Source organism: Pseudophryne corroboree, chromosome 5 (assembly GCF_028390025.1).
Source record: "Pseudophryne corroboree isolate aPseCor3 chromosome 5, aPseCor3.hap2, whole genome shotgun sequence".
Taxonomy (NCBI): domain Eukaryota; kingdom Metazoa; phylum Chordata; class Amphibia; order Anura; family Myobatrachidae; genus Pseudophryne; species Pseudophryne corroboree.
The window spans coordinates 152045529-152069866 of record NC_086448.1 but is presented as its reverse complement, the minus strand read 5'-3'; the positions used below and the strand labels follow the sequence as shown (position 1 = coordinate 152069866).

Below are 24338 nucleotides of genomic sequence, written 5' to 3'. Positions count from 1 at the left end.
CAATATTATTTCCCTGTCCAGGTGTAAATACATCTAAGAGTGCCCCCAAACAAGAGTCTTCTTTTCTTTTCCTATACTATGTATTTCTGACTCTGGGGAGCACCACCAACAAATGAAATTTATCCAGGGTTATTTTCCTTTATCAAATAATTTGGTAGTTGGTTATATTTTATGAATTAGTCTCCTGTTGAAACATACCTCCTCTCTTAGGAGGTTTTTCTTAGAGACAGGAGCGATCGAGTGCGGTTTGTCTCACCACTTTTCTTTTCACTTTTAATATTAACAAACTCAGTATCTTATAACTGCATGGTTGAATCACCACTTGTATAATTAGCTCAGTCCTTCAGCAGTGATTATCTTTCTGCATTGCGCAAACTCAGTCCTTTAGTACAGATATGTTTTTGTTTCTTTGCATCAGAACTACAAACACTTCCCTTGAACTTGAAATAAACGCAGTCCTGGTTTTAGCCCTTCTGTTATGGGGTCTTAGCTGGTACAAAATGGTGCTGCTGACTGCACCCTTCTCAGTCATTGGCTAACTTGAAACACAAGTTGTGGAGGATAAACAGTACACTTGTTTGTGGCTGGCTGTCAGTTTCAAACAGTATTCACTCAGACCAATGGAATGGTATTACGAGCTGGCTGGTGCTGCTGTATTGGCTCCTCATTCTCCCTTCCAAGATGGCCAAGGCGTCCGCGTCTATAACCAGGCCTGGCAGTGTCCGCTTCTCTGCCTGAGGTGTCTCAGCACCCGCTCTCTATCAACACTCCCCCGCGCTGCTCTCACCACCCAGTGTCCTGCGGCTCTCTACAGTATACAGCTCCCACTCTGCTCCGCGTTCCTCCTTCAGCCAGCACACACCACGCTCTCCAGTCTTCTTCTTCCCAGCATTCCACTCTTCTCCCAGCAGCCTCCGTCCAATCAGCTCCCTTTCTTAAGGCCACGTGACTGGACGCAGGGCTCAGTTAGCTCCTCCTACACCAACACTTCTCCTGCTGCTGCAGAGCTACAGCAAAGGGGCATACACACACAGTTCTGGGATGCCACACTTGCCTACCTTTTGGCTGCCCCCATGGGAAGGCTCAGCTAGGTAAGCGGAGTGGGGGTGTGAAGCAGGCTAGCAGGCATTGCGGGGAGAGTCATCCAGTGAATGCATCATCGTAGTACTGCCCCTACTACACAGTGCCATGATTACCGGATTGTAAAGCTGGAGATGGGGCTATGATAACATGATTTACTCAGGAAGTGGGTGGTAGCAGGTGGCCTCTGGGAGACTTGTCTTCTCTTCTGGGCATCTTGGGAGAGCCACCTAAAATTAGGGATGGCCATCGGTGATCGTCATTGACTGTACCACTGATGGCTAACATTAATGTTATGAAACCATCTGCTAAAGAACCATCGATAGTTTCATCCACCGATTGTCATCCCTTCTTTACTATGGAGTGGGCTGCCAGCCAATCAGTGTCTTGGGGTAGGGCTTCAGGGTGGAGCTATGCTCTGTGTCCCGACACAATGGGGGAAATGAAAAATATCTGGTTGGTCCTTACTATTGATGGAAGGAAACCATCTGGTTCTCCCCATTTGATGGCAAAAGTATGCAACATTGGCCATAGACCATCGATGATTTTGAATCATCGATGGTCGGTGGCCACCCCTACCTGAAATTCATGAGTCTATCAGATGTTCACTGAAAGTAGGCAAGTGTAACATATGGGCTGATGGGCTTGAAACAGTTCTGGCTAAACAAATAAATAAGAAGAGATAAGACCACCGCATAGGTCGAATACTGTAATAACTCATAAAGGTAAGATATAGGGGTATACTGTATGCAACATGCATGAATTGGTTTGTGTAAAAAACACACCCCTTACTGGGCCAAACTAAACGTTCCACAAAGGGGAGGGGCCTCACAATCCTAAAACTATACTGTAACTACAGCAGCTGAAAAGCAATTCTGTCCCACCACTCAGAAAAAAAACAGAAGCAAACAAAAAACTGGTAGTGAAACACCAGCAGAGGGAGGGCAGGGAACGCCAATAGGAAAGAAGGAGATGCCTCCCCTTTTCAGACCATAAGAAATAAGAATCAACATAATTATCACTTCTGCCTTATCCTGATAGGCTAACACACAGCTCCACAAACCTGTCATTCAAGTGAATATCTAAACCTACACCATTAATAGACTAAAACAGTGTCCAATCCCCCAACCATATGCACTTCTGTGTCCTGAAGCTTATTGCAAGTTACTTTGGTCTATAGGAAGCATCAGTATATTCAGTAACCCTATTAGTATCCCTCTAATCTCCATACTAACCATACACTTACTTGTACAGTATAATGGAGCTGCAGAGGAGCACTGTCTAAAAGCCACAGGTACAAATAGGTTTACAGAAGATGCCAAACTCCATCTTGGTATTCATGTGCAAATGAATTGCCATTTTGGGGACTGTGAAAGCTTTATTTAGTTTATTATTGTCAGGGCTGTTCTAAAAGCAAGTTATATTTCCTTACACAATGAGGACCTGAATATATTAAGCAAATGAAGGAGCAGTTTGCACTTTGTCAAGACCATGCTGCACTGTAAGTGTGGGAGATTTAAAATGAGCCGAGATATGTTGTATTCTAAGTTTCAGTGTAAAATAAAGCCGCCCAGTATTTATTTGCTACACGCAAAAGCAGCCATTATTTTCCCTGCATGCAAAAAAAAAAAAGTAAATGTATTTGCACCCCTTGCATTGCAACATGGTTTGTTCAAGGAGCAAATTGATCCTTGTTTGCTCCTGTTTAAGAATTTCTCCTAAAGTTGAGAACACACTAGGTCAGCGGTGGCCAACCCGCGGCTCTCGAGCCGCATGCGGATCTTTCATCTTCCGCATGCGGCTCGATCCGCTCCCGGCCACCGCTGCCCAGCACTGCATTACTTAGGACTCTCCGTCTCCGACGTGTGAGGAGAGGGGAGGAGAGCGCAGCACGCCCCTCTCCTGCCCCTCTGACTTCGGCGCCGGTGTCTATCTTCAAGTCAGCGCCGGTCCATGAGCCAATCAGAGCTCGCTGTCCGGCAGCTGGCTTCTGATTGGCTGCCGGACCACGAGCTCTGATTGGCTCACGGGCCGGTGCTGAATTAAAGATAGACGCCGCCGGAGTCAGAGGAACAGGAGAGGCGCGCGCTGCGCTCTCCTCCCCTCCCCTCCCCTCACAGCAGCAGCAGCACACGGTGAGCAGCACTTGGGGGTCGGAGAAGCCACTGTGGGGACTTGTGTTTCTGCACTGGGGGCATAGCTGGCACTGTGGGGGCATGTGTCTGCACTGGGGTCATAGCTGGCACTGTGGGGGCATGTGTCTGCACTGGGGCATAGCTGGCATTGTGGGGGTATGTGTATCTGCACTGGGGGCATAGCTGGCACTGCAGTGGCATGTTTGTCTGCACTGGGGGCATAGCTGGCACTGTGGGGGCATGTGTGTCTGGCACTGGGGGCATAGCTGGCACTGTGTAGACATGTGTATCTGGCACTGGGGGCATAGCTGGCACCGGGGCATAGCAGGCACTGTAAGGACGTGCATAGCTGGCACTGTGGAGACGTGTATCTGCACTGGAGGCACATCTGGCACTGTGGGGGCATGTGTATCTGGCACTGGGGGCATAGCTGGTACTGTGGGGACATGTGTATCTGGCACTGGAAGCATAGCTGGCACTGTGGGGACATGTGTATCTGGCACTGGGGGCATAGCTGGCACTGTGGGGGCATGTGTATCTGGTACTGTGGGGGCATGTGTATCTGGCACTGTGGGGGCATATATTTATCTGGCACTGTGTGGACATATGTGTATCTAGCAGTGTGGAGGCAACCATTTATTGGCATTTTTATATATATGTGGCACTTTACTGTGGCATTATATGTATGTGGCACTGTACAACATGACTAAAAACGGGGTTATGACACAAGGTCATACTCCTACAAATGTCATACCGAAAAGGTGCGCACACAAAAATGGGGTTTGGCTTTGTGAAAACTAGGCCACGCCCCCATTTTTGCGCGCGACTGCGGCGCGCGCATGATAGTGGCTCTTTCCCTTTGCTACGAATCTTTTCTGGCTCTTTGCCTCTGACTGGGTGGCCACCCCTGCACTAGGTGATGTGCTCCATGAGCGACATCTCCTAGTGTGACCCCTCTCCGGACCGCCAGCTACAGATATCGCACAAGTGACGTCATGCCTCGGTCGGGCCATGCATGCAACTTTGGACGATGAGTCCAAATTGATCTGTCTGCTCAGGCGACAGCAAGCCTCATTAACAAGGCATGGGCCGCGCATTGTTCAACGTTTACTGCGTACACACTGGGCAATATGGTAAACAATATCTCTCAGGAAGGGTCAAAATGAGCGACGTCGTTTACAATATCGACTAGTGTGTACGGTCCTTAACTCTTGAACAAGCCCTGCATGATTATTAGATAGCTAACAAAAATCTGTGTTATCTATTTTTATTAGAAATTATTATATGAATTTAAGCTTTTTGTGCTCTAATAATTACAGGATGAACGCAATAAATACAGTAACATCACAGGTACAAATTGCAGTCATCGGTCTCCCATTCTGTCTTTAATATTTTAGGCTGTTTTAAAAAAAACAAAACAAAATCTTGGCTGACTATCATTAATAAACTAGCATTGAAAACTGTAACATTTCCCAATGTTAAAATATAAATATATAACTATTTTGAAGCATTATTGTGAGGAAAACAGAACAGTTTGTGAAAACAAGTTCTCCAATTTATCCAAACATACAGTATGTACTCAAAGTTCTTAAAAGCGAGTTGATGTTTGTGATTCTTTTGGATCCAGTTCATGTTTGTGATGATTTTCATTAATAAAATGTTCCTCTGGTATGTCAAGAGACCTGTTAAACAAAAACAGGCTTTCAGTGCCTATAACATAACAAGTAAAGAAAGCCATAATTCAACACAGCTATAGCAAAGGTAATGTATTACCGAGATTAATAATAGGTCTGAAATGGGATGCGGTCATGTGACCGGCGCACGGGATCCCGACGGTCACCATGCCGACGCCGGAATCCCAAGTGCTCAAAATTCCGGCAACTCTAATGCGACACACAGGGTCTATTCCCACTCGTTGCTCGCCACCGAGGCCACAAGGTGGTTTGTGGCACTGTCCCCCCCCTCACCGGCATTCTGCTGCCGGGATCCCAGGGTCGGCATGCTGACCGCCGTGAGCCCGGAAGCTGGAAACACGATGCCAACACATCTGAAATAATCACTTCTCATTATGTTTAGAATTAGGGTGTGCAGTCCAGCCCCCCCCCCTCCCCCACTAGGTAAAAAGGTGGCAGCCTGTCTTACATTATCACAGCAGCAGAGTGTGAGGGGCATGCACTTACATTTGCCCTGCAAGAATGCACTGTCCAGTATGATTACTAGTGTCACAATAGAGTTAACAATATATTTTACCTACACTGGTAAATTTTCATTTTGGTTTTTGGTTTATTTGTTTAACTGATATTGGTAAAAACACATATACTCGTATGTTGTATACTGGTTTCAGTGGTGTAACTCCCAGAGGCAATGGAGACGCCTGCCTACGGGCACCAATCCCCGAAGGGACACCTACATGTACAGTAGCAGCTACAATAGTGGACAGGACGGCACCTGCCTGGTACTGCCCAGCCTGCTCTGCAGCAAGCTACGGTACACCGCCGCTACTGCTGGACTGTCATATAGGACCTGCCGGTGAAAGCTAATTCTGCATGCTCCAGGTGGCTGAATCACAGCTAGCTGGAGCCCTGCCAATGCACTGCGGGCTCCGGTCCCTGTAGACTGGCTGAGAGCTCTATCTATATAATTCTGTAAGACGCGTGTTCAATTCATTGAGTCAAATCATCTTGAAATATAAGAATAATTGTAACATCGCAAAGTTTTCACTTGAGAGTTCTATGCCTGCATGTGATAATGTGTTTCATTTCCTACATTTTGGAAGAGTTACCTTGGAATACCATTTGCTTCATCTGTATGGTCCTGAAGGTCCATGTTCCGTGTCTCTGGTAAGAAGAAGCAGAGGAGACCTCCGATGACAGGGCCACTGCCATAAATGCCCATTGATATAGCAGGGTTATACGTATCCAAGAGACTAATGAGCGGAGCAATTATCCCAGCTACACGGGCGGTCATAGAGCAAAGGCCCACTCCATTCTGCCTATAAAGGGAAAATTGTGAAAGAAAAAGTAAAACACCTGGGTTTTTTATCCTGGAGCTAGGCCACATCAGAAATTCTGTAGGAGTTCAACTGGAAACAAAAAGTCATCTTCATGCAGCACTAAATCATAGCATCACCAAGAAAGCCACTCAAGAAACCAAAAAAATGAAAGAAAAATAGTTAATTTCCATTTACTCAAATTAGATATCCATGACATCAAGAAGACATGATGACAAAGTGGAGTAGCAACCAATAAGTTTAAATTTAATTGTTGCTCCGATCGAGCATCTATTACTGTTGATGCGCCCAAAAGCACTGGGTTTAGCTGTGCAAAACCACCAAACCTGGTCCTCAAGACACCCCAACAGTCCATGTTTTAGGAACATCCCTGCTTGTGAGCAGATGGTATAATCAAACTGACTGAAGTATTATTTAAGTCATGTATATCCTTAAAACCTGGACTGTTGGGGTGCCTTGAGGACCGCATTTGGGAACCACTTTAACCTATGGATCAACCCTAGGGAGGCACCCCCATAGCCTCTGTTATGTGATGGTAGTATTGCACAGGTTCTCAAACTCAGTCCTCAGGACCCCACACAGTGCATGTTTTGCAGGTATTCTTACAGAATTTGAGGGCTGGGGTTGAGAACATCTGATATATGATATTAATCGTGTATCCATTCCTACCTGTCATTCTTAAGACCCCCATACATCAGCAATCGACTGGAGCAATTTGCCAGTTTGCAATTTGCAGAGGATTGTATAAACAAATCTGCATTGTATGTGATTTACAGATCGTGGATTTAGACAAAACTCGATTGGGATTGTTAAATCAGGTTGTCCAACATGTTGCATTTCACATATCAATTGGGGTTGTAGATTTGCTAGTGTATGGTAACAATCAGCAGATTTGCAGCTGTTTCTACTAAACTGATGAGCCTTTCAAGATTGACAGGTCCGTATTTGCTAAATATGATCTGCAAATCACTTAAAAATATCTGTAATGTATGGGTGTAGATTAGTGGATTAAGGAATCTTTAAATTTGGGGGAAAAATCTCAGAACCTGTGAATGCTTTTTCGTAATTACTGATGTATATGGGCCTTTACATGTCATTTTAAGCAGGGGTGCTTTATTTAGTGATCAAATGCACTCCTCAGACCAGGGGAAAACATTGGGGAGATAAGATGGATTGGTAGGAAATATACAGTGCATCCGGAAAGTATTCACAGCGCTTCACTTTTTCCACATATTGTTATGTTACAGCCTTATTCCAAACTGGAATAAATTCATTTTTCCCTCAGATTTCTACACACAATACCCTATAATGACAACGTGAAAAGTTTTTTTTTAGAGTTTTGCTCAACACTTTGTTGATGAACCTTTGTCAGCAATTACAGCCTCAAGTCTTTTTGAATATGATGCCACAAGCGTGACACACCTATCTTTGAGCAGTTTCGCCCATTCCTCTTTGCAGCACCTCTCAAGCTCCATCAGGTTGGATGGAAAGCATCGGTGCACACCCATTTTCAGATCTCTCCACAGATGTTCAATCGGATTCAAGTCTGGGCTCTGGCTGGGCCACCCAAGGACATTCACAGGGTTGTCCTGAAGTCATTCCTTTGATATCTTGGCTGTGTGCTTAGAGTCGTTGTTCTGCTGAAAGATGAACCGCCTCCCAAGTCTGAGGTCAAGAGGGCTCTGGAGCAGGTTTTCATCCAGGATGTCTTTGTACATTCATCATTCCCTCTATCCTGACTAGTCTCCCAGTTCCTGCCACTGAAAAACATAATCACAGTATGATGCTGTCACCACCAGGCTTCACTGTAGGGATGGCATTGGTCTGGTGATGAGCGGTGCCTGGTTTCCTCCAAACATGATGCCTGGCATTCACGCCAAAGAGTTCAATCTTTGTCTCATCAGACCAGAGAATTTTGTTTCTCATGGTCTGAGAGTCCTTCAGGTGCATTTTGGCAAACTCCAGCCGGGCTGCCATGTGCTTTTTACTAACGGCTTCCATCTGGCCACTCTACAATACAGGCCTGTTTGGTGGATTGCTGCACAGGTGGTTGTCCTTCTGGAAGGTTCTCCTCTCTCCACAGAGGAATGCTGTAGCTCTGACAGAGTAACCATCGGGTTCTTGGTCACCTCCCTGACTAGGGCTCTTCTCCCCCGATCGCTCAGTTGAGACGGCCAGCCAGCTCTAGGAAGAGTCCTGGTGGTTCCAAACTTCTTCCATTTACGGATGATGGAGGGCACTGTGTTCATTGGGACCTTCAAAGCAGAAAATATTTTTCTGTATCCTTCTGCAGATTTGTGCCTCGAGAAAATCCTGTTTCGGAAGTCTACAGACAATTCCTTTGACTTCATGCTTTTTTGTTTGTGCTCAGACATGCACTGTCAAGTGTGGGACCTCACATAGACAGTTGTGTGCCTTTCCAAATCATGTACATTCAACTGAATTTACCACAGGTGGACTCCAATTAAGCTGCAGGAACATCTCAATGATGATCAGTGGATGCACCTGAGCTCAATTTTGAGCTTCAGGGCAAAGGTTGTGAATACTTATGTACATGTGATTTCTTAGTTTATTATTTTTAATAAATTTGCAAAAATTACAAAAAAACTTTTTTCACATTGTCATTATGGGGTATTGTGTGTAGAATGTTGAGGGGAAAAATTAATGTATTCCATTTTGGAATAAGGCTGTAACATAACAAAATGTGGAAAAAGTGAAGCGCTGTGAATACTTTCATTTCACATGCGATTATTTTTGAAGTTTAGGTATTACTGCCATGGCAATTGCATGAAACATATAAAAATCACCACTGGCTGTAAACTAGAGTGACCAGATTATCCCTTTTATCTGGGATGCTCATGGATTACACAGGTTCTGTGGCTGATTAAAACCATCTGAAATGTAGGCTTGAAGTCAGCCAGCCACAGAACCTGTGTAATCCATGAGCGTCCCAGGTAAAAGGAATAATATGGTCACTCTATGTAAACTCTACCAAGAATAGCTGTTTTCTCAGAGGCAGGTTTACCATACTATCCCTTTAAACCTTGGTGTTCATGGATTACACAGGTTCTGTGTTTGAGTAAAAGCAGGTGAAATGCAGATTTGAATTTAGCAAACCACAGAATCAGTGTAATGCATTAGTGTCCCGGTTTAAAGTGATAGTATGGTAAGCCTACTCAGAGGGCAACTATGTTTGGTAGCATCATACTTGCCTACCTGACCCTCTCCATGAGGGAGAAAATACTCTGTTCCTGGACTTTCCTGGTAATGTATGATTGCCATCACCTGTGGTGAAACACCTTTCTTATCAATTAACCTGTTCAACACAGGTTCTGGCAATCATACATTACCAGGAAAGTCCAGGAACAGAGCATTTTCTCTCTCATGGAGAGGGTCAGGTAGGCAAGTATGGGTAGCATATACACCCAGAAGTGAGACATTTTGTATGTTCCAAAATTATCAATGTGCAATATGCAGACTACAGCATTTTAATGCACTAAATAGGGGCTTGTAGCACATAAAGTAGGCTTTAACAGGCAAGAGGTAAGACTTTTATTACTGCTGAAGTCAGACAGAATACAGAGTTCAGTCCAAAAATGTTAATAAGCACTGACCTTTAGATTTGACAGGGAGATCACTTTTTACAATGATCAGAGAGGCAGAAAGAGTAGGAAACATTGGAGATGGTGTAGATGTGGGAGAGAGTAACATTACCGGGAGCTGAAAAGGAGGAACAGAGAGTGAGTGAGTGAGTGAGGGAGAGAGAGAGAGATGCCTGGAGGAGGCAGCACCAGTGGGATTGTCAAGTGGGATATTGGGGTCAATCAGGATAAGTCAGGGAATGCCTGATGAGAGAAAGTGGGGAAGCTATGCAGCAAAGTTATCGTTGTAGATCATAGATGCCTAGGACTCATACTTGCCTACCTGACCCTCTCCATGAGGGAGAAAATGCTCTGTTTCTGGACTTTCCTGGTAATGTATGATTGCCATCACCTGTGGTGAAACACCTTTCTTATCAATTAACTAGCTCACCACAGGTGATAGCAATGACTCAAATGTGAACTGGGTGGATAAATGTAATGATTCCTCACGAATAGCGGAAGAATACTTTTTTGTAGGAATCCTCTGGTATGGGGATACTACAGTAAGGCATATCTCCCAACATGACCCTCTCCAGGAGGGACAGAATGCTCTGCTCCTGGACTTACCTCTTAATTTATGATTGCCCTCACCTGTAATGAAACACCTTTCTTATGCATTAACGTGTTCAATACAGGTGCAGGCAATCATACATTAAGAGAAAAGTCCAGGAGCAAAGCATTGTGTCCCTCCTGGAGAGGGTCATGTTGGGAGGTATGGTAAGGCAAAATTTCTGAAGAAGTTGAAGAAGTTGTTGTTTATATTCCCTTTATATTATTTATTGTTACTGGCTTGGTAGTGCATGTATTTAATTGCAAACAACTCACCTGATGACTGTGGGAAATAACTCCGCTGCATAGATATAACAAATAGAAAATGAGGCTGCAATTGCAAATTTCCCAGTAACTGCCAGCACTGTGATTACAACAGGTAACGCTAGACAGGGAGGTAGAAAAGAAGATGAAAGGTTATTCAGCTCTACAACATTGCATTTGCTCTTAAAGGATTCCGCATTAAATGGATTCCGCATGCTGACAGCCAGCCTCACATGAGACTCTAAGGAATAAGTGGGGAGCACAAAATTGTTTGGCGGTCGGGGGAGGTAGTAGCATAGCGCCCATCGTTTATACAGCTGAACATTCACCATCTAGTGAACACCATTCACATTCCCTAAAACAAATTGGGACTTTATAATTTGCTTTGGAGCGAACCAGCCACACTGGTCTTTTGGATGTGGACATCTGTGCAATATACAATTGGGATACAGTATATGGCAGCGTGTAAATAATATCAGCAGTGAGAATAATTTTTTTATGAAAATATGCATTGCATTTTTTATGCTTTTATTTTATGTGATTGAATAAAATGTTTATATAGTAATGATCGGTATCTAGCGCTCTCTTGTGATATTGCATGTTTCACAATTACTTTGTATCTATTTGAGTATCGCAGAATACTCATGTGGGAGCAGCTATAAGTATATAGATATCAGTATATCAATTCTATTATATAAATTGGGTGACCAACAGCTTTATTTTGTGCCTTATATCAGAGCGCCTGATTTGATAATTTTAGGAGTCATAATTATCAAGCACCACTGTAACAAGATGCTTTGAAAAGCTGTAAATAATGACCATAACTTACTCTTTGGAATGGCAGTAATAATAAGGCAGACTATCCCGCCCACTAAGAGACACATAGATTGACTCAGTTTCCGTCCAAAGAACTGCACTATGAACATGGATCCAAGTCGGGCAGGAATTTCTACTGCTCCAAATATGAGCTGGGTGAGATAGATGTCCAGCCCGAAGCTCCCAACATTCAGACTCAGACCGTAATACACCAGGCTGTTTACAAACCTAACACCAGATTAAAAAAAAAAAAATTGTCATTTTATATAACAATAAAAATAGTAATGTATGAGAATAGGCAGTGGAGAAAATGTGAATGCAGAATAAAATAAAAATTAATGAATATTTTGTTGAAAATGTAGAAAATACAAGTAAGTATATTTAGTATAGGGAATAATGCAGTAACAATGCAGTGGGATCCAGCTACAAAAACATTATGCCATCTGAAAATCTGTGTCAGCTGGGCCTGTGCAAGGAGGTGTGCACTGAAGTAGAGATGGCCATCAACCATCATTTATTCCTAATCATTGATGATTTATGGCTGATGTCGAATGCTTTTTTCATCGATGGGAGAGAACAGATGTTTTCCCTCCAACGATGGCACAGCATAAATGAATAGTTTTTTTGCAAAATGCCCGGACACGGAGCATAGCTCTGCCCCTGACACCCACTAAGCCACGCCCTTTTATATTGGCCTGCGACCAAGCCAGCTCCTTTCAGCGGTGGTCATGGAGTGGTGTGCAAACCATCAATGGTTTGCCATAAATGGTTTATGTTCCATTGATGGTTATAGCCGATGGTGTCAACCATCCGATGGTGGCAATCACTGATGGACAGCCCACCGATGGCCATCCCCGGGTTTTTGCTCATGAATGTGCATCAACCTGGGGTTTTAGTATGTGTAATTGCTTTGTCCCTGGTCCCACGATCCTGTTTTTTTCCAGGGTCAGGCTGAGACCCAGGAATTTGCTGGCTTGATAGACCCAACAAATTCCCGGGTCACATGTGTGAAAGGGGTATAAGGGTCTGAATCTGACTTGCACGCAAAGTGGCTGCACCTCTGGGCAGCCGTGGAAACCTGATTTACTACATTATGCTAATGCGAGATTCTATTCATGCATGTGCTAGCACCAGCTCCTTGCTAGGCACAAGAGATCAAGAGACACCCACACAACTCAGGATCGTACATCGCATTATATACATGCCTACGACACTCTCATGACACTCCTACAAGACAGGATGGTTTACGTGCGCTCACATTGTCACCGTCCATTTACCTCCCCCACCGAAATGCCCAGTTTCACAGAAAGACAGATCCAGCCAAGTTCCAGACTCAGAATAGGATGGACAGGCGCAAAACTCGCCATTTGCATCCGTGCTGATAAGCGATTAGCATTAAAATACAGAAATATGGATTTTTCTCTTTCTCCTCTTGTAATTTCTGTCTACTCCATGTGAATGCCCATGACCCCAACAGTCCCTGGAAGAGGTAGACGGTGCAAGGACCAGCAGATGTCTACAGACCCCAGTGGCACAAGTGTTACAATTATTTTATCCTTGTCATGGGACTTACCACACAAAACTCATAACAAGCGTTATTTTCCTGAGGTTTGGCTTCCTGAAAAGATCTAGCATAGATCCAGATTTGGTCCGTTTGTCTTCTTTTAGCTTAGATAGAGAAACAATAAGCAGAATTTTTACCAAGCAATATTTCTTCTCCTGTATTATATGATTGGTAGGTAACCATTGGAGACCGAAACTGTAACATTTCCAGGAGCATGGAGTTAATGTGGTTTTGGAAATATACACTTTCCACTGTATTACATAGCCAAAGCATTCATGTAACGAGACAGACTAACTTTTGCTAGATGTTAAATCTATACACATAGAATTACATAAGTTCTATTTAGATACATATACTTACTGTACACAATACACATTCATAAAAGAATAATGGGTCTATTTAGTAGAGCACAGGGTACTAGTTTGATATGTTATTGCAGAATATTTCAATACTATTAGCATACTATTGCATTATTTAAACGGAGCTTCATTCCAGGACAGACCTTGGGCTCAGGGGCGTCAGAACGTTTTTCAGTTGGGGGGGGGGGCAAGATAAAATCTCAATTTGGCGCCCCTAATTTATGGCCACCTTAGACAGGTCACTTGTACCTGTACGAAACTCTATGGAGTAGCAGTGAGTGAGTGACCCTGTATATACATTATGTCTGGTAGAGCTCGCTTACACACAATATGCCCGGTAGAGGGCCTAATTCAGAACTGATCGTAGATGTGCTAAATTTAGCACATCTACGATCAGTTTCTCAGACATGCGGGGGACGTCCAGCACAGGGCTAGTCCACCCAGCATGTCTGGCTCTTCTTCCCCCCCCCCCCCTCCCCTCCCGCACTGGTGTGGAAGCATCGCATAGCGGTGATGATTTTGCACCTGGCTGGTATCTCCCTTCCAACGCAGCCGCTGCGTCCCACCCCCGTAACAGACCGGACACACCTGCGTTGTCTGGACAGCACCCAGCCAACGGTGTTCTTACGCCGTTGGCACGCCCTCTCCCGCCCCGCAACCACCTCTTTCTCTCAATCAGGCAGAGGTGATCGCAGCCCAGAGATGCTGTCAGCATTTCACTGGGCTACCGGGGTGCGTGCGCACTCCACAAAGGGATTCAGACTGTGATCACTGTCGCTGCAGCAATCCAGTCTGAATTACCCCCAACGCCCCTTATATACATTATGTCTGGTAGGGCCTCTTACACACATTATGCCTGACAGAGCCCATTATATACACTGTAGAGCGTCCCCAGTGCCAGTTATACATATATGCCCCCAGTGCCAGATATACATATATGCCCCCAGTGCCAGATATACATATTTCCCCAGTGCCAGATATACATATATGCCCCCAGAGAGGTAGATATATATATATGTATACCTCTCTGGGGGCATATATCAGTGATGTGCAGTGGGCATATATGTATATCTGGCTCTGGGGGCATATACTGTATGGATATCCAGCACAGGGGTATATATGTATATCTGGCACTGGGAACATGTGTATAACTGGCTCCAGGAATATATATATATATATATATATATACACACACACAAACACACACACATACACTCCTAGAGCCAGTTATACACATGTTCCCAGTGCCAGATACATATATGCCCCATGAGCCAGTTATACATAGGTCCCCAGTGCAAGATATACATATATGCCCCAAGAGACAATTATACATATGTCCCCAGTGCCAGATATATCATATACATATGTCCCCACAGTGCCAGGAACACATACCCCCACAGAACGTTGACTGGCTGGCTGGCTGGCCAGGCAGGCGGGCGGGCAATCAGGAGCGGGCAGCCCCCGCATTTTCAGTGACAGTCTCTCCCCTGCGACATCCGTGGCCGGCCCCAGCAAAGCTTGCGCATATGTAATGAGCGGCTTGACGTCATGACGCTCCGCTGCTCATTACATATGCGTGATCAGAGCAATACGGGAGGAGCAGCAGCAGCACTGACTGTCACTGCCAGACAGTGACAGTCAGTGAATCGCGGTCCGCGGCTGAAGCGCCCTTTATGTGCGGCGCCTATCTCAGCCGCGTACTGTGGCGGCAGGCGCCTCTCTCATGTTTGGGGGGAGCTAGCTGCCCCCTTGCCCGCCCCCATTCCGACGCCTCTGCTTGGGCTAAAGGTCTGTCCAGGAGACATTCCCAGAGATCAGTAAGTGGGGCTATCTCCGGAGAGGAGAGGATAGATGACAGTGCAAGGCAGTGGCTGTTGCTGTGCTTTGTTAAGGTAATGGGTTCTGCTGCTGCATCTCTCCCCTCCTACTTATGTGCAGGGATTTTATGCGAAAATGGAACATACTTTTATAAAAAGTGGAACAGACACTGCAGCTCCACCCCCTCTCTGCTGTTCCAGCCAACCCCCTCCCTGCTGCATCTTGGCTCCAACCCCAAGTCAGTCTGACTCATTGTAATTTAGTATGGTCTCAGTGGGCACTTGCCCAAGGGGCCCAGGTGTATAAGAGCCCTAAGCCTTCCCACATGATGAATACTAAGCCCACTCCACTATCCACCCCGCCCCTACGTATTAAACACCCCCTACCACCCTGGAAGTCAGGTACAGGGGCCCCTTCATTCAGCCCAATGCCCCCTTCTACAACTTAGTGTCCTCCCTCCCACCCCATCTGTGCAGTAAAGGAGTAATTAGCAGAAATTACTGCTCCAGGTCCTACATGCTGAGCAGAAGATAGAACACCCTCTACTGCCCAAGGGACATCAAAGCTGCCGCTGATAGCACTCCCCACCCCTACTGCTAGAGGATGGGTAGTGGAACCAGTGCATTGCTGTGCCCAGGGGCCTACACTGCTGTTAAGACAGCCCTGAATGTCACTGGCTCCGGGGCCCTTCATTGTGGCAGGCCCCATTGCAGTGCACCGGCTTCTCTGCCTCTAGTTCCATCCCTGGTGCACAATTTCCATTTTAATACTGTTCTTCAGAGAATAAGGAGCTGATTTCTGAACTTCACCATTTTTAGTCCAATAAGTTACATTTCTTATTGCTGCATATCATGACAATAAGAAACTGTTTATTTGGGCAATTTAATAACAGTCACCCTAGATGTGAACGGGCACCGACCATTGCGAAGATTTAGTAAAGTGTTAGCTTTCTTTACTGCTGGGTTCAGAACCTGGTTTGCTCTCTGAACAAATCTGTAATAATTTAGCTTATAGGCTACAATGGCTGAGGTACTCTCTAACAGGGCCAAGCTCTGAATAACATGGTAAATAGGGGCCAGGCATTATTGCAGTTCCCATAGAAAGCTATGGGGGCTGATGCTGTGATCATTAAGAAGGATACTCAGATACTATCCTCTTAAATAGATCAATTACATTTTAAATATGATCAATAAGCATCAGAGATTACAATGTACCTTTAATTTGTGTGTACCTTACACAGCATTCATAGAGCCAGCCCTAGCCAATTTGATGCCCTAGGCAAAATTTTGTCTGGTGCCCCTAACACCACCGCTAGTTCTGCATCTGACCTAGCAGCACTCAGGCCGTGGGGCCCATAGGGGGGTTACCCTGTGGGCCAGTTCAACCCTTCATAATGCCACACAGTAATGCCCATAATACACATAATTCCACACAATAATGCACCTTACACATATGCCCCACGTTAGTAATGCCCATAATACACATAATGCCACAGAGTAATGCACCTTACACATATGCCCCACATTAGTAATGCCCATAATACACATAATTCCACACAGTAATGCACCTTACACATATGCCCCACATTAATAAGGGATCTGGTCTCTAGGTCGACAAGACTTAGGTCGACAATGTCTTGGTCGACCACTATTGGTCGACATAGTTTCTAGGTCGACGTGACTAAGTCGACATGTACTAGGTCGACATGACAAAAATCGACATGCGTTTTTCACAATTTTTTTTTTTTTTTTTACTTTTTCATACTTTCCGATCCACGTGGACTACAATTGTGAACGGTAATCTGTGCCGAGCGCAGCAGTAGCAGAGCAAGGCACCTTGCCCAAAGCATGGTAAGGGGACACGGTGCACTAATTGGGGATCCCGGTCACTCTACGAAAACTCATGTCGACCTTTTTTCATGTCAACCTAGTACATGTCGATCTAGAGTCCCTGTCGACCTAGAAACCATGTCGACCTACTTACTGTCGCCCAATAGTGGTCGACCTAGACACTGTTGACCTAAGTCTAGTCTATCTAACATACCACACCCCATTAATAATGCCCATAATACACATAATTCCACACAGTAATGCATCTTAAACATATGCCCCACATTAGTAATGCTAGTAGCTTTTTTTATAAAACGTACGTTTGCTTGCTGGCGTGCTTGCAGTCAGTGTGCACGCCCATGCAGCTCCCTGGATCCGTGACTGTGTTTTGTGAGATGGGGTGGCAGGATGGTTGGGTGCGTGCTTGTGCTCGCACCCGTTAAAGGGACACCCGTACAAGGGATGTGACTTCACAGGATATGCCGTCCATTGCCAGCTTCACCCTTTATTTTCGCTTGCTGGTTGGACACAAATAGCAGCAATGTCCAGATACTGCCACACTTGCTGCTTATACAAAAAGACCAGTATCAAACATGTAGCAACTGTCCATTCTCTTCACTGTTCAGTGTGTTTGCTGGTGTTTGTTACTTCCGGCAACTGCATGCCCTTTATTTTATACTGTGGGAGCGATATGCTCTGCCCTCCAGTCTGACGTGTCCGAAAGTCACGCTGCACTGACGTTTCATAGAGAAATAGTGCAACGCAACTTACCATGTTACAGTGCTGGAAGAATTTTAGGGCATGGACTAACTAGGAAATAAAGTGTGGGGAGAACACTGCCCATATTATGTCCCTGCAGACACCTGGGATTTGCACAGGTATAAGGGACACACACAGGATGGCAGGGTCCCCCTCCACCATGTGCACAAGCAGTATAGATGATGTCAGATTTATGTGGAGCAGTCTTCCAAAATACACGTCTTATCATAAGGAGCCATCCAGTAATAACCTTATATAGTCAGTGAAAATGTCACAAGTCCAGGAATTGCAGTTACTGCGCTTTTGCTGTCTGAGATCTCACAAGTCAGGGGCATTCAAGCATGTTGGAGGGAGTTTAAAGGGAATGGCTGCATTCTATTTGACAAATGTAAACAGCAGTGTATACAAGTACTGATTGAATAATTTGGAAAGTAACAGTTAGTTTGCAGACTGTCCCTCCCAGCATGAAATACTGCAGGGACATGCTTGGATGCCCCTAGACATGCTTGGATGCCCTAGGCAAATGCCTAGCTTGCCTATAGCTAAGGCCGGCTCTGAGTGTTCAGTACTAAGGACTGTATTGCGAAATTTGCGAATTGCAATCTGGGTGATTATTGAATGACTGCGCATGCGCAGTGTTAGTATTGCGGACACACAAATAATAATAGTGACAGAAAATGCCAGTTTTTCTGTGCGGAAACCTGCCGTTTTTGGGTGTGTCTAAAAAACCGCAGGCGTGCCCAGGCGTTTTTAAGGAGGGTCTCTGACATCAGTGATGACCAGTTCTAGCCTCCTGTATCGCAATAATTGTGGATGACCTTGCCTGGCGCAGATAGGAAACATCTTTGATGTTCCAGTAATTGCGTACGGTTCTGCGAACAGCCCGCATATTGCGATGCATTCACAATTTCTGCAATGGGCGTTTTTCCAATGGGTGTTGTTCCATCATTTTGACGGGCTGGTAACTAGTACTCATATGAAGCCAGATCCATACTAAATGCAAGTAAATAGCTGGATCCAGACTTAAGGGTCTATTTACTAAGCCTTGGATGGAGATAAAGTCGTCTGAGATAAAGTCCCAGCCAATCAAGCCAATCGGCTCCTAACTGCCATGTCACAGGCTGGGTTTGAAAAATGTGGCTGGTACTTTATCTCCATCCACTTTATCTCCGTCCAAGTTTTAGTAAATAAACCCCTAAGTGCACTACTTAGCAAAAAGTGCGAAAACAGTTTGAAATATATTGCTAGTTTTTGTGGCAAATTTCAAAACAATTGTTGCGCTATTTAACTCCACTTGTCAGATGAAAATAATAAACACTCAGCACTCCTCGCCTAGTACCTCAATGGGGAGGAGGAGAAGGAGGAGGAGGAGGAGGAGGAGGAGGAGGGGGGGATGTCACTGCTACAGAATCACACAACATCGCACAGCACAGTGCTACTGATGGCTGAGGGTAAGCCCACAGCTCAGTTACCTATAGAGTAGTACAAACACTCACCCTCTTTGCATTACTCTCTCCAGGTCCATATGTCTTTTATGTAGGATCATTACCGATCAGTGTGAAATAGCCATGGGCTTTAAGCCCAGGCCTGGGGATATACGGGTTGACTAGTTTGGCACAGGTTCACAGCATGGCAGGGAGATCCTATGCTGTGTGTCTCTCTGCTATATCGTAAACCCCACATACTTTTTTCCCCTTATTTTCCTGTACTTTCCCAGACTGAGAGGTCTGGGGCTGGTTATTGATTTTGCAGGGAACACCACGCTTTTTTTTTTACCCTTTCATTGCTTTGTAACCTGACAAAGCTTGCACACATCATACTGCTTCTGCCAAACCCGCCTGCTACAGGCTGGTCTATTGTTGGTAAAGAGGAAATTAGGGTGCGCTATCAATAACAGCTGGTAAGGGGATAGTAAGTTCCCCTATATAGATACTAGGCAAAAAAAGGAAAATTACCAGGGCTGGCTGATCAAAATATAAAAAAAAATGGTTAAAAATCCAAAAGGCTGTGTTTATTATTAACAAGCCTTTTGGATTTTTAACCATTTTTTTGAAATATCATGATCAGCCAGCGCTGGTAATTTTCCTTTTTTTGGTCTATTGTTGGGCTGGTTTCCCATCCTTTTGTTGTCAGAGTTTATCTGCCCATATTCTGAACTGGACGCATCTGAGCACTGCGCCCAACCTTCCAGCAGCGACAGTAGCCGTTAATAAGATTTTACTCACCGGTAAATCTATTTCTCGTAGTCCGTAGTGGATGCTGGGAACTCCGTAAGGACCATGGGGAATAGCGGCTCCGCAGGAGACTGGGCACAACTAAGAAAGATTTAGGACTACCTGGTGTGCACTGGCTCCTCCCTCTATGCCCCTCCTCCAGACCTCAGTTAGGAAACTGCCCGGAAGAGCTGACACAATAAGGAAAGGATTTTGGAATCCCGGGTAAGACTCATACCAGCCACACCAATCACACCGTACAACTCGTGATACTATACCCAGTTAACAGTATGATAACAACTGAGCCTCTCAAACAGATGGCTCATAACAAAAACCCTTTAGTTAGGCAATAACTATATACAAGTATTGCAGACAATCCGCACTTGGGATGGGCGCCCAGCATCCACTACGGACTACGAGAAATAGATTTACCGGTGAGTAAAATCTTATTTTCTCTGACGTCCTAGTGGATGCTGGGAACTCCGTAAGGACCATGGGGATTATACCAAAGCTCCCAAACAGGCGGGAAAGTGCGGATGACTCTGCAGCACCGAATGAGCAAACTCAAGGTCCTCCTCAGCCAGGGTATCAAACTTGTAGAATTTAGCAAATGTGTTTGAACCCGACCAAGTAGCAGCTCGGCAAAGTTGTAAAGCCGAGACCCCTTGGGCAGCCGCCCAAGAAGAGCCCACTTTCCTCGTGGAATGGGCTTTTACAGATTTAGGATGCGGCAGTCCAGCCGCAGAATGTGCAAGTTGAATCGTACTACAGATCCAGCGAGCAATAGACTGCTTTGAAGCAGGAGCACCCAGCTTGTTGGGCGCATACAGGATAAAAAGCGAGTCAGTTTTCCTGACTCCAGCCATCCTGGAAACATAGATTTTCAGGGCCCTGACTACGTCCAGCAACTTGGAATCCTCCAAGTCCTTAGTAGCCGCAGGCACCACAATAGGTTGGTTCAAATGAAAAGCTGATACCACCTTAGGAAGAAATTGGGTACGAGTCCTCAATTCCGCCCTATCCATATGGAAAATCAGATAAGGGCTTTTACATGACAAAGCCGCCAATTCTGACACACGCCTGGCCGAAGCCAAGGCCAATAGCATGACCACTTTCCACGTGAGATATTTTAGTTCCACGGTTTTAAGTGGCTCAAACCAATGTGACTTAAGGAAATCCAACACCACGTTGAGATCCCAAGGTGCCACTGGAGGCACAAAAGGGGGCTGAATATGCAGCACTCCTTTAACAAACGTCTGAACTTCAGGGAGTGAAGCCAGTTCTTTTTGGAAGAAAATCGACAGAGCCGAAATCTGGACCTTAATGGAACCTAATTTGAGGCCCATAGTCACCCCTGATTGTAGGAAGTGCAGAAATCGACCCAGCTGAAATTCCTCCGTTGGGGCCCTTCTGGCCTCACACCACGCAACATATTTTCGCCATATGAGGTGATAATGGTTTGCGGTCACCTCCTTCCTAGCTTTAATCAGCGTAGGGATGACTTTTTCCGGAATGCCCTTTTCCTTCAGGATCCGGCGTTCAACCGCCATGCCGTCAAACGCAGTCGCGGTAAGTCTTGGAACAGACAGGGTCCCTGCTGCAGCAGGTCCTGTCTGAGCGGCAGAGGCCATGGGTCCTCTGAGATCATTTCTTGAAGTTCTGGGTACCAAGCTCTTCTTGGCAAATCCGGAACCACAAGTATAGTTCTTACTCCTCTCCTTCTTATTATTCTCAGTACCTTGGGTATGAGAGGCAGAGGAGGGAACACATAAACCGACTGGTACACCCACGGTGTCACTAGAGCGTCCACAGCTATCGCCTGAGGGTCCCTTGACCTGGCGCAATATCTTTTTAGCTTTTTGTTGAGACGGGACGCCATCATGTCCACCTGTGGCCTTTCCCAACGGTGTACAATCATTTGGAAGACTTCTGGATGAAGTCCCCACTCTCCCGGGTGGAGGTCGTGCCTGCTGAGGAAGTCTGCTTCCCAGTTGTCCACTCCCTGAATGAACACTGCTGACCGTGCTAACACATGATTTTCCGCCCATCGGAGAATCCTTGTGGCTTCTGCCATCGCCATCCTGCTTCTTGTGCCGCCCTGACGGTTTACATGGGCGACCGCCGTGATGTTGTCTGACTGGATCAGCACCGGCTGGTGTTGAAGCAGGGGCCTTGCCTGACTTAGGGCATTGTAAATGGCCCTAGGTTCCAGAATATTTATGTGTAGGGAAGTCTCCTGACTTGTCCATAGTCCTTGGAAGTTTCTTCCCTGTGTGACTGCCCCCCAACCTCGCAGGCTGGCATCCATGGTCACCAGGACCCAGTCCTGTATGCCGAATCTGCGGCCCTCTAGAAGATGAGCACTCTGCAGCCACCACAACAGCGACACCCTGGTTCTTGGAGACAGGGTTATCAGCCGATGCATCTGAAGATGCGATCCGGACCACTTGTCCAACAGATCCCACTGAAAGATCCTTGCATGGTACCTTCCGAATGGAATTGCTTCGTAAGAAGCCACCATCTTTCCCAGGACTCGCGTGCAGTGGTGCACCGACACCTTTTTTTGGTTTTAGGAGGTCTCTTACTAGAGATGACAACTCCTTGGCCTTCTCCTCCGGGAGAAACACTTTTTTCTGTTCTGTGTCCAGAACCATCCCCAGGAACAGTAGACGCGTTGTAGGAACCAGCTGCGACTTTGGAATATTCAGGATCCAACCGTGCTGTTGTAGCACTTCCCGAGCTAGTGCTACTCCGATCAACAACTGTTCCCTGGACCTCGCCTTTATAAGGAGATCGTCCAAGTACGGGATAATTAAAACTCCCTTTTTCCGAAGGAGTATCATCATTTCGGCCATTACCTTGGTAAATACCCTCGGTGCCGTGGACAGACCAAACGGCAACGTCTGGAATTGGTAATGACAGTCCTGTACCACAAATCTGAGGTACTCCTGGTGAGGAGGGTAAATGGGGACATGCAGGTAAGCATCCTTGATGTCCAGTGATACCATGTAATCCCCCTCGTCCAGGCTTGCAATCACCGCTCTGAGCGATTCCATCTTGAACTTGAACCTTCTTATATAAGTGTTCAAGGATTTTAAATTTAAAATGGGTCTCACCGAACCGTCCGGTTTCGGTACCACAAACATTGTGGAATAGTAACCCCGTCCTTGTTGAAGGAGGGGTACCTTGATTATCACCTGCTGAGAATACAGCTTGTGAATCGCCTCCAGCACTGCCTCCCTGTCCGGGGGAGCTGTCGGCAAGGCAGATTTGAGGAAACGGTGAGGGGGAGACATCTCGAATTCCAGCTTGTATCCCTGAGATACTACCTGTAGGATCCAGGGATCCACCCGTGAACGAGCCCACTGGTCGCTGAAGTTCTTGAGACGGGCCCCCACCGTACCTGGCTCCTCCTGTGGAGCCCCAGCGTCATGCGGTGGACTTAGAGGAAGCGGGGGAGGACTTTTGTTCCTGGCTGTATGTTGCAGCTTTTTCCCTCTACCTCTGCCTCTGGGCAGAAAGGACGCGCCTCTAACCCGCTTGCCTTTCTGGGGCTGAAAGGACTGTACCTGATAATACGGTGCTTTCTTAGGCTGTGAGGGAACATGGGGTAAAAATGCTGACTTCCCAGCTGTCGCTGTGGAAACGAGGTCCGAGAGACCATCCCCAAAAAACTCCTCACCCTTGTAAGGCAAAACTTCCATGTGCCTTTTAGAATCCACATCTCCTGTCCACTGCCGAGTCCACAATCCTCTCCTGGCAGAAATGGACATTGCGTTTATTTTAGATGCCAGCCGGCAAATATCCCACTGTGCATCTCTCATGTATAAGACAGCGTCTTTAATATGCTCTACGGTTAGCAATATAGTGTCCCTATCTAGGGTATCAATGTTTTCCGACAGGGAATCTGACCACGCAGCTGCAGCACTGCACATCCATGCTGAAGCAATAGCCGGTCTTAGTATAATTCCTGAGTGTGTATATACAGACTTCAGGATAGCCTCCTGCTTTCTATCCGCAGGCTCCTTTAGGGCGGCCGTGTCCGGAGACGGTAGTGCCACCTTTTTTGACAGACGTGTGAGCGCTTTATCCACCCTAGGGGATGTCTTCCAACGTGACCTGTCCTCTGGCGGGAAAGGGTATGCCATTAGTAACTTTTTAGAAATTACCAGTTTCTTATCGGGGGAAGCCCACGCTTCTTCACACAGTTCATTCAATTCATCAGATGGGGGAAAAACCACTGGTAGCTTTTTCTCCCCAAACATAATACCCTTTTTTGTGGTACCTGGGGTAATATCAGA

At 45.9% G+C, this 24338-nt stretch overlaps 2 protein-coding genes across 3 annotated transcripts in view; one reads left to right on the top strand and one right to left on the bottom strand.

Moving 5' to 3' along the window:
• LOC134927409 (xin actin-binding repeat-containing protein 1-like) overlaps positions 1-24338 on the top strand; it is a 559013-nt gene that overhangs the window by 176864 nt on the left and 357811 nt on the right. The window lies entirely within an intron of this gene.
• LOC134928877 (solute carrier family 22 member 13-like) overlaps positions 4723-24338 on the bottom strand; it is a 101223-nt gene continuing 81607 nt past the window's right edge. Inside the window, exons 6-10 of the mRNA XM_063924821.1 lie at positions 13069-13163; positions 11509-11723; positions 10692-10800; positions 5998-6207; positions 4723-4897 (exon numbers count right to left, since the gene is read on the bottom strand). Coding sequence (XP_063780891.1) covers positions 4804-4897; positions 5998-6207; positions 10692-10800; positions 11509-11723; positions 13069-13163 — 723 coding nt within the window. The 3' untranslated portion in view covers positions 4723-4803. The remainder of the gene's footprint in view (positions 4898-5997; positions 6208-10691; positions 10801-11508; positions 11724-13068; positions 13164-24338) is intronic.